Source organism: Meles meles, chromosome 7, assembly GCF_922984935.1.
Source record: "Meles meles chromosome 7, mMelMel3.1 paternal haplotype, whole genome shotgun sequence".
Taxonomy (NCBI): domain Eukaryota; kingdom Metazoa; phylum Chordata; class Mammalia; order Carnivora; family Mustelidae; genus Meles; species Meles meles.
Window position 1 is genome coordinate 104890369 of NC_060072.1, and position 10063 is coordinate 104900431.

At 46.7% G+C, this 10063-nt stretch overlaps 1 protein-coding gene across 2 annotated transcripts; it reads right to left on the minus strand.

Annotated features, from left to right (window-relative positions):
• Positions 1–495: 495 nt before the first annotated feature.
• Positions 496–9746, minus strand: C1S (complement C1s). 2 transcript variants are annotated; one of them, XM_046013332.1, is made up of 12 exons: positions 9576–9746; positions 8533–8631; positions 8050–8257; positions 7739–7916; positions 6751–6876; positions 6108–6307; positions 5750–5903; positions 5218–5333; positions 4749–4827; positions 3934–4062; positions 3270–3344; positions 496–1735 (listed from the first exon to the last, which is right to left on the minus strand). In XM_046013332.1, exons 2-12 carry the CDS (start codon positions 8553–8555, stop codon positions 936–938), a joined length of 2088 nt encoding a protein of 695 aa, XP_045869288.1. In that variant the 5' UTR covers positions 8556–8631; positions 9576–9746; the 3' UTR covers positions 496–935. The 2 variants fall into 2 exon arrangements, with proteins under 2 accessions (XP_045869288.1, XP_045869287.1); XM_046013331.1 differs by having other exon boundaries at positions 8533–8697.
• Positions 9747–10063: the final 317 nt, after the last annotated feature.

The following is a 10063-nucleotide window of genomic DNA, read 5'->3' on the forward strand; positions in this document are numbered from 1 at the left end:
TAAGGTTTGTCTACCTCTCTGGTTTTGTCTTGTTTCATTTTTCCCTCCCTTTCCCTATGATCCTCTGTCTTGTTTCTCAAATTCCTCATATCAGTGAGATCATATGATAATTGTCTTTCTCTGGTTGACTTATTTCTCTCAGCATAATCACCTCCAGTTCCATCCACGTCGCTGCAAATGGCAAGATTTCCGGGGTTTTCAATGGCTGCATAGTTATGCTTAAAAATCTTAAACAGCCAGTTCTGTATGTGGACTTCTGAATGAGGCTCAGGTTTTTTTCATGAGCTTCAAAAGCAAACTATGGCACTTGTGTTGATGGTGTCCATGCTGATCTCATAAATCTCAGCTGGAAGAGGGGAGGAAATCTGAACTCCCTGTTTTCATGACAATGCAGTACAAGCTGCTAGATGCCTGAACCGCCACAACACAACAGTCTTTCATCACCCTTCTCTGTGGCTCAGGTCTTGATGCGGAATAAGACAAGTCAGCCAGAACTGGGTTATAACCATGATTTATTACAAGGAGATAGTAGACACTGAGTATAGTAAAGTAAATGGAACTTTGAACAGATAAAGGGGAAACAAAAAATCAAGGGTATGCCCAACAATAAATTTCAGAGTCAGAACTGTGACACCAGACAGCCATCAGGAAAGGGGAGTCCTTATGGAACAGTGTAAGATAGGAGCACCCTTCTCATGTTGTTATCCATAGTTGGTACCCAGGAGAGAAGACCCCACAGATTCAACCACACCAAATGACCCACACGGTGTAATGACCAAACACTACTTCCAGCTAGGTACCCCAATAATCAAGGTCTATTTAAATCATACTCCCAAGTCTTCATTCATTCACGGAGAAATAATGGGAATGTTGAAAAGAACGGACACCAACAGATTGGTCATAGCCCTTGGAGGGCCATGCAGCACATCTATGCATTAGTCCGTTCTGGGGGTACTATTTTCCTGTATTGTCTTCGTTATCCAGTCAATGTAGTTCTGCACTCGGGTATAGATTCCGTACGTTCCACACTGGGGGCCCCAGGACACCAGACCAGCTATGTAGAATTTGAGGGTCTCTTCATTGGGAACCCGTACAGCAAAGGCTCCGCCACTGTCCCCTTCACAGCTATCAACACCCTTCTCCCCTCCAGCACAGATCATGTTATTCGTGAACACATAGGAATTTATATCCACTTGGACATTTTTACCTTTAACCTCCCGGCACTTTTCTAAGGGAGCGATGGGTAACATTGCCCCTCGGAGCAGGATCACATGATCTCTTCCCTTTGTTCGGCCCCACCCTGAGATCAGTCCCAGGTCTCCCACTGAGGGGTTGTACTCTGAGGAGGTGCCTGGCAGGCAGATGGGGGAGACAGTGGGTCCCATTTTCACTGGCTCTCTAAGCTGCACAAGAGCAATGTCATTGTTGAAGTTCCTCCGCGTTTCGGGGGCATCCAGGAATACCCAACCTGGATGAATGATCACACGCTCAGCTGTGAGCATCTGGGCTTTTCTCAGTTCTGAGGTGACCACTGAGGTGGACCCAACGTACATGACCGGGTCACGGTTCCCCTCCACGACGTGGGCAGCTGTCAGCACCCAGTACTCATCGATAAGAGCCCCCCCGGCCCATGGGTTCTCAAAGAAGACTTGCCAGGGGAAGTTTTGAATCTCTGCGACGATTCCTCCAAATATCCTCTGTGTTCCTTTAAAGGGCTTACTGGGAACACCACAGACTAGGAAGGAAGAAGAACAAGGCGGAGAGAGAGCAAGAAATAAATTGTTGGCCTCCTGCAAACCCTCCAATCACTCAAAAACCTGCCAGGCTTCCGAATTCCCTAGCACCATACAGCCAACCTTGTATTCGGTCAGCTATCTCAGTATCGGATTCATCCCGAATGTAATCACCAAACAACTCACTTTTCCAAAGCCACAGGCAGGCCTGTGGGAGAGACGTGTTTAACCGAAGCAGTGTATGACTTCCTGAGTCCAAACGAGCTAGGGCCTCAACACTATGAATGGTCCCTCTAGAGGCACACTTCGTCCTAGCTTTGGCCCATGGGGACAGGGGCCCAGCTAGAAACAGTGCTAGGAAACTCTTTGCTCGCACAGACGGTGGGGGAGGCAAGCATGCCACCGTCTTCTGATGCCCGGATGGAGTGTTTACCGCCTTCTTTGCTGAAGTCCTAACGGCAGCTGAGTGCCTCCCAGCGATCCAAAGGAAAGAGGACAAAGAGAGGGTTCTCTTCTCTCCTCTTTCATCTCATGCCCCCACTGATTCCAGGTTTGATCACCTTGCCATCGCCAAATACCACTAAAATTGAATTTTATTCCAGAGGAAGTCAGCTTCCTAAAATCTCTCCGTAGTCAGCCTGGATAGACTCTGAAGTCAGCATAAAAGGCTTTGGACCCAGACAGACCTGGGTTCAAAGCCCGTTCCTGCCTCCTGCTAACCCTGTGACCTTGTATTCAGTTCACTCCTCTGTGAAATGGGGCTACTCATTTCTCAAAGGGTTGTTGCAAGGACTGGGATGAGATAATAAATGCAACTAACTAGCTCAGCCCTGGGTCTCAAGAACACTGTGGTTACTACCACGATCATTATTATTATTCCGGCTTTGCCCAAAAGCCTTCTATCCAATTCTGATCTGTCTGCAACTCCTTGTTTCTTTCATTGCTCCATATCTGGGTGCCAGATAGACATGCACATAATAACTGGGCAAGTCGGGCGTCTGGGTGGCTCAGTGGGTTAAGCCTCTGCCTTCAGCTCAGGTCATGATCCCGGGGTCCTGGGATCGAGCCCCGCATCGGGCTCTTGGGGAGCCTGCTTCCCCCCATCTCTCTCTGCCTGCCTCTCTGCCTACTTATGATCTCTCTCCCTCTCTGTCCAATAAATAAATAAAATGTTTTTTAAAAATAATAAATAACTGGGCAAGTCAGCTGGTCTCATTTCTGCGTGTAGATTCCTCACTCTCAATTTTTAGGTCTTGTTCTTAGGGATTACCAAACCTAACCCGCGCCAAATCTCATACCAACTGTCACTGGCTGATTTCCTATTTCCCGTCCGTTGGCCTGACTCATTGCGATGGAGGAATTCCCCAGCTCCTGGCAGGCCCACTGCCCAGTGCCGTCTCCACCTCACTGAGCTAGACTCTGTTAGGTCCAGATTGTTAAGTCCCTTCCCAAGAAGATTGCAGCGACTTTCATAGAGTAGCCCCACACACCAACCACTGTGCCCACACTCCCTCCCTGAGACAGGGCCCTGATTACCTGGAACACACTTCGGCAGCTCCGTGCCCAGCAATGTGTTGACCCAGCTCCCATTGCCAGCGCAGCGATACTCTCCTGGAAAAGCGCGAGAGACACAGGACACACAGTCACCACCACATCTCCGCTTTTCCATCCCCACTTTCATGCAGAGCCCCAGCTCCTCTGGGATCTGAGGAGGGGACCCAATCAAGTCAGCTAGAAGAGAATCTTAAGAACAAGTAAATCTTTAAAAAATAATAATAAATTACAAGCAATGAGGCGGTAGATATCTTGTCTCATCTGGGCCTTCATCTAATCCTGCCAAGGCCTCTCCCTTAAGAAGGCCAGTCCCACAGTATGGTGACTTAACACTGGAAGCATTGTTCCTGTAAGTTCTACGTTAAATAGTTGGTGAAAAGCTGGGTAACCACATGAAAATGGCTATTGGAGGGGGGGAATTCCCACCACAGTTGGGAAGCTGAGCTCAGTGACCTCTGTGGATTCCCTACGGAGGATCCTATATCCATCCCCATAGGCAAACCGTATCTTTAGACAAGAGGATAAACAAAGTCCATCCCATCACCTCCATTTCCCTCCAAACTCTCTCCCAACCCAGAAAGACTGTTCTGTTTCCTCTCCAGCACTCTTATTCTTTCTCCCCTTTTCTCTTATCAAAGAAACCTACCGCTTTCTTCATCTTCTAGGTAGTAATATGGCTCCTCACAAGTGTAATGAATGACAGAGCCATATAAAGTATGTTCTGGATCTTCGACTTTACCATTCCGAATGGGTTCAGGAGAGCCACAGTCCACGGCTAGAAGAAGAATGCAGGCAAGTGATGATCATGATAGCCACTTCCTTCTTGGAAGAGTCACTGAGCCAGCTCCATCCTCCCAGCTGCGTCCCTCACTCCTTCCCACACCCCACATCTGCGAGCCCACCTTCAAGGAATCTCCCCAGACCACTGAGTCCTGCCAGTTCAGACAGCCCCTTGAAAGCGACAAGGAGGAACCTGCTTCTCGGCGGTTGGTGGAGGCCTCTGAAGAAGCCAGGAATGGACTTCTACGGTGCTCCTAACTCTACCAGTCCCCCAGCCTCTTTCTTTGAAAGAAACCTGCTAATCTAGCCAGTCTGGGACCAGATCTGGGCTGGCTTCCCTTAAAAAAAAAAAAAAAAAAGTCCATGGGATGCCTGGGTGGCTCAATTGGTTAAGCGTCTGCCTTCAGCTCAGTTCATGATCCCAGGGTCCTGGGATCTAGCCCTGCATTGGGCTCCCTGCTCAATGGGGAGTCTGCTTCTCCCTCTCCTGATTCCCCTGCTTGTGATCTCTCTCTCTCTCTCTGTCAAATAAATAAATAAAATCTTAAAAAAAAAAAAATCCAACCCACTCTCTCACAGGCCTCAGAGGAAAACAAGAATTTGAATCTTAATGAACTGATCTTTTAATTCCCACCAAAGGGGGCAGAAAAGGAGTCCCATTTTTTAAAAAAAAATACATACGTTGACATTTCAGTTTGGAATTACTCCACTTTCCGTTGCTTTGACAAGTAGAATAGAAAGATGTCGAGCCAACACTTCCCTGGAGAATAATACACATCACCATTAATTTATAAGGAGAGACATGGGAAATCAAAATCAAAAATGATTGATCTCTGGCCTTGGATCAATGAGGAGTCCTGACCACAAGAAGCTTGGGGACATCTTAGCAGAATGACCCAAAGCACCCAGGAGTTGAGGCTAAAAGACAACTCTGCCCCACATATCAGAGCCCCTTCCCTAGGAAGACTGAGGTAGAAGGAGAGTGTCAATCTGGCCATGACTCACAAGGAAGGACTAAAGATCCTGAGGGGTTCTGTTTACAGAAAAGGTGTTAAATTGCTCAAACAAGGACATTCAGTAAACCATTAGACAATTCCAGTATGCTCATCCTGATGTAGGGATTAGGGAGAAGACTCTAATGGTACTTTACCTGTACAACTTCAAATCCTTCCAGACAGGTTATCTTTACCACATCTTTGAACACATATTTGGGTTTCTCAGGCTCCCAGAAAGAATTGGCAGTAACTTTTTTGGGACAAGGGATTGCTTGGAAAGGACAGGGGGGAAAAAAATTACCAAAGAGTTGGAGAATCTCAATTCTATTTATATCATCCTCATACTTTCTGAAATCATTCGATAGTCCTAAATCCTGGTGCCTAACATTCCAAAGGAGATGTCTAAAATAATATGGCATGACGTCCTCCTGGAAAAGTCACTGAGCCATTTCCATCCTCCCAGTCATGTTAGTACACACTAACTAGCCACCCCAAGTTGTCCGCACCTGCAAGCCAGTTGAAGGATTCCTAGAGTTTTGGGCATTTTTACAACCACTGACAGGTTTAGATCTTGCTGAAGAAGTTAAGTCTCTCAGGATACCTAGCCATATAACAATCTACCTATTAGGATTTTTACGTCATCCGAGGACTTTGATAGCACCAAAGAGCAAATTCTGGGTTACTCACGATCTCCACGGTAACGAAGTTTCCAGCCCTTTTTTTGCCCTGTTTGGTCAGTTTGGAAGATGACATTAAGAGTGTTACTCTTAGTTTCAATATTTAGTGGCTCAGGGAATCCATTTCCACAGTAGGGACCAAATTGCTTGTCTCTTGCAACAAACTAAAAAGAAACGAAATGATGAAATCAGAAGAGAGAAGGGACTAAAAGAAAGAGGTCTGATGGAGGGGATAAAAGTAAAGGAGGTAATAAAAGAAGCATCAAATAAGAAGGAGGGGAAGAAAAGGGGACAGAAAGAAAGAGAATTTGTCTTTGAGGAGAAATCTCTGCGTAAGATGGGAGGAAAACTAATCACTCATCACGCACAAGTAAACTGTCAGGGCAGTGGCCCCCCGAATCAGCTGGTTCGACATCAAAATCTTCCCTCCGCATAGTCACCACCACTTGGTATCCCTCCTCCAACAGGATCTGATATTCACACCTTGAGTTCTCTGGGTATGGATTGGGATAATTGGGACTTGCAATCTCCCCAATGAGTGTAGTGAATACATCCCCACTGCAATTGACTAAGACAGAAAAAGGAAAAAAGACAAATCAAATACAGAGTCAAGCAAAGGAGATCCTGCCCCATTCTATGACTGTTCTCATGAACTGACCATCCCAGACTGGAGCCCACACGCCACAATTACATACCCAATATGAATCAATAGAGATACCCAATGCCTATGGGGCTTCCATCACATTGCTCGTGATAGAGCCCCTCAGGCTTAAGAACAGTCCCAGGCAGACTCTCCACAGACATCTATCTCTCCTCTCCAATCATTTAACTTGGCCCTGTGGGCTTGTCTTCCTCCACTCTTGTGGCTCCTCCCTAGCTTATGGGTAACTAAAGATAGTGCCAAAGCAAGGCTGAGGCTAGTGAAAATTGGAAGGGTCAACAAAGCTGTAACCGAAGCCTCAAGCCACTCCAGATCCCAGGGACATGCACTCCACTTGATGCCAAGGTCACCTCCGCAATTCTTCATATCATCATGGAGGAAGTATTCTGGGGGGCAGGAGCAGAAGTAACCACCAATGAAGTTGTTGCAGAAGTGGCTACAAGGGGCATCTGCGAAGTCTGTGCACTCATTTATATCTAGGAAAAGTAGAGAAAGATTGAGGTCAGGAACAAAGACCTAGAAGGAAGAATGAGTTTCAACCCAAAACTACAAGGGTAAGAAGAAGTAGGAAAGGCCTGTTGCTAACGTGAATGGATGAACCACATCTCGGGATGGTATTATATTCTACATTACGCTTCTGAAATACGATTGTGGAGCTGTGCCCTGCCATCGCATGGCTATAAGGGATCTCTCAATGGGAGAGGCCCTTGGCCTTTCTCACAAATGGAGCATTTCAGCTCCAGAGACAACACTCCAAAGGCTGAACGTGATGAGATGCCTTCTGAGGGGAAGAACAATCAGTACGTTCACCACTCTAGAGGATTTGGGCATTTCCATCAAATCTAAACAATAGTTAGGCCTTATGAGATGATCTAACTTCACTTTAACCTGCAGTTAGGGGTAGAAGCACACCAAATTTAAAGGTTTGTTTACCATTGGGAGAGTTTGAATATGGTGCATTCCCCGTGTGATTCTTGGCAAGTTATTTAACCTCCCTGGTCCTCACTTTCCTTATCTTTAAGTGGAGATCATTACACTTACTTTGAAGGGCTGAGGTGAAGATTAAGTGAATATAGGTAAAATTCCTAATACAGTGCCCAGTGTATAGTGGTTCTCCATAAATTACTATTTATTTCCTATTTTTACATTATCATCATCACCACTGACATAGGATCTTGTGTTGGAATTTCACAAGGGCAATTCATAGACCCCAGTCCAGTCAACACTTCCTAAGAGTTACAATGAACAGAATTCTTATTCATGGAATCACTCAGTGTTCGTTCTGCTTCTAATCTTTTGGCTGGATCACTAAGGCACATAGAGAAGGCTGAGCCTTACCTACAGCAACATAGTAGGCAGCAAACCCAGTGAAACGCTCTTCATTGGAGAAGTCTGACTTAAAGACCACCTGGAGTTTGTTGTAGGGGACTTGGAACTCTTCCACAATTGGGGAGCTGGGATTCTTGCTGGTCCTCTGCCCACAGAGTTTCCCTTCTTCAAAGTCTCCTGACATTATCTAAGAGAAGAGTCAAAAGGAAGCTAAGAAAGGGTCATATTTCGGCATGGAGGTTGGAGAAGGGGACAGAGAGAATGGAACATTTCACCGCCACCACCCCAGCCCTGTCCTTTATGTGCTTATCATAATATACCTGCACTGAGTCATATGCGCAGTTCTCTGACAGCTCTATGTCCAGATGGGTGAAGTAGAGATGGATCCCATACCCTTCGGGAACTTCTATATCCCAAGATTTTTCTATCTCATTGGGGTACGCCTGAGGATAGTTAGGGGACAGGATCTCCCCATACATAGTAGGCTCAGCATAAACTGATGCCAAAAGGGAAAATATGACAAAGGACCTGGAAAAAAAAAAAAACATACATGGAGAGGGGTGACCCAGGTATTACTGGCAGACTAGTGTGGTGCCCTAGCATTTGTCATGGGTAGAAGGTGGGGCAAGGGAGGGAACTAGGTAGAAGGGAGCATGGCAGCAGCACACCGGAGAATCTTAGGCTGGGATAAAGCAAAAAGACCTAGGTCAAACCAAAACCTGGGCTTCAGATATGAGCTGTTTGCTTGAGAAGATAAAGGGAGTAGAGACCATGGACATCTCTGTAGGCTCGTGATCACTTACCACATCTCTGGAAATTTGTTCATCCCTGGTGAACAGCACGTCTCTAGGTCCTGGCTCTCTGCGCCAACGGACTTTGGAGCACAGGGGCGGTAGGGCTAGCCGTATTTGTCAAACAAACACAGGCACTGGCTTTGGTGGTGGGGGTCACCTGGGGTTCAGTGTCACCTTCATAACAGTAACACACAAGTTAAACAAAGCCACACACCGATCACCACATAATGCCTGTCCTCTCACACCCTCCCTGGTTCTACCTCAATTCATTTTCTAGACTAAAACTCAATCTTCTCCTTCTCACATTGCTTCTCTGGATCTTCTCCCAGTTTTTCTCCAAAAAAAATGAGCGCATTCTCCCAATTTTCTCCTCGTCCTCCCTCACCCCCACTGGTGACCCCTGTCCCCTCTCTACCAGTCTCTCTCCCACCCTCACAAAACAATATCGCCATTTCCACTCAGGTTTTCAGGAGTCTTTCCCCATCATGACTATCCATCAAGCACATTTCTCCCTCCTCTTTTGGCAAAGATCCCCTTCATCACTTCACACCCGCTCTCTTTACTACATTTATGATGGTGCATTTCTGTGGGCGCTCCCAATGACCACAGATGGAGGGATGAGCTGCTTTTACTAGGGGAAGGCAGTGACCTTGGGGAGAAGTGGTCTGAGACAGGGTTGGGTGGGGAATGAGACAAAGGGCAGCTGAATGACAAGAAACACAAAAGGAAAGGAAAGGTATCCCCTCAATTTCCTACATTAATTTTCCAGGGTTTGGGGTGTTTTCCTTTACTAAAAAAAGATGAGATATCTTTCCACAGTTCCTCAAAGAGTCTTGCCAAAAATGTTTCTAAGCCTGAAAACGATGGTAAGTAGTGGGGTAACAGCGACAGAAGGGAGGGGCAACCTAAGAGAAAGAGGTTGCCTATATTCTGCCCCTTTTATTTTGTTCCTTCCAGCCCTCCGTCTTTGCCCAAAACCTTCCCATGTGAAGTTCTCTGCCTTTCTTTTTCCTTCCATCAAAGCCCTGCTCTTCAATTTTTAAGGTTTTTACCTTCAGAAACGGGCGGTAACAAGTGGGTAGGTCCCTTCTCTCGTGCCAGTGGGCATGCTGGGCAATCCTGCCAGCTCCCAGGGAGAGCAGCACCGGGCCTGGACGCTCCCTCTGCAGGAACCACCACCGGCCTCTCAGTCCTGGTTCTGTTCCTATGATTCTCTATCCCAGTGTGCATGTCTGAAATTCCCTGATCTAAACAAAGAGGGGGCTGGGAGACCATGATAAGGGAAAGGGTAGCTCAGCCTTGATCTTGGAGCTCCCTCTGCTTTTGAAACAAGAACTGCATATTTTGGTCGTACCGAGGTCCCTCCATCCGGAGCTCCAGGGACGGAAAGGAGTGGGGAATTCCACCAATTGCTCAATGTTCTTTTCTAGCCAAAGGGTGTGTTAAGAGTTTTCAGGGAAGTCAGGTGATTTGTGGGAAAAGGAGGGGATTAGTACTGTGGGGGGGAAAAACCAAACCCAGAAAGTCCAACCCTCCAACA

Bases quoted from the DNA above. Each gene is read 5' to 3' on its own strand.
- C1S (XM_046013332.1), bottom strand. From the start codon at position 8,555: ATGAACAAATTTCCAGAGATGTG. The intron at 8,258-8,532 runs GTAAGTGATCAC...TTTTTTTTCCAG, and splicing joins AACAAATTTCCAGAGATGTG to GTCCTTTGTCATATTTTCCC. The intron at 3,345-3,933 runs GTAGGTTTCTTT...GCGCTTTTCCAG, and splicing joins CCTAGAAGATGAAGAAAGCG to GAGAGTATCGCTGCGCTGGC.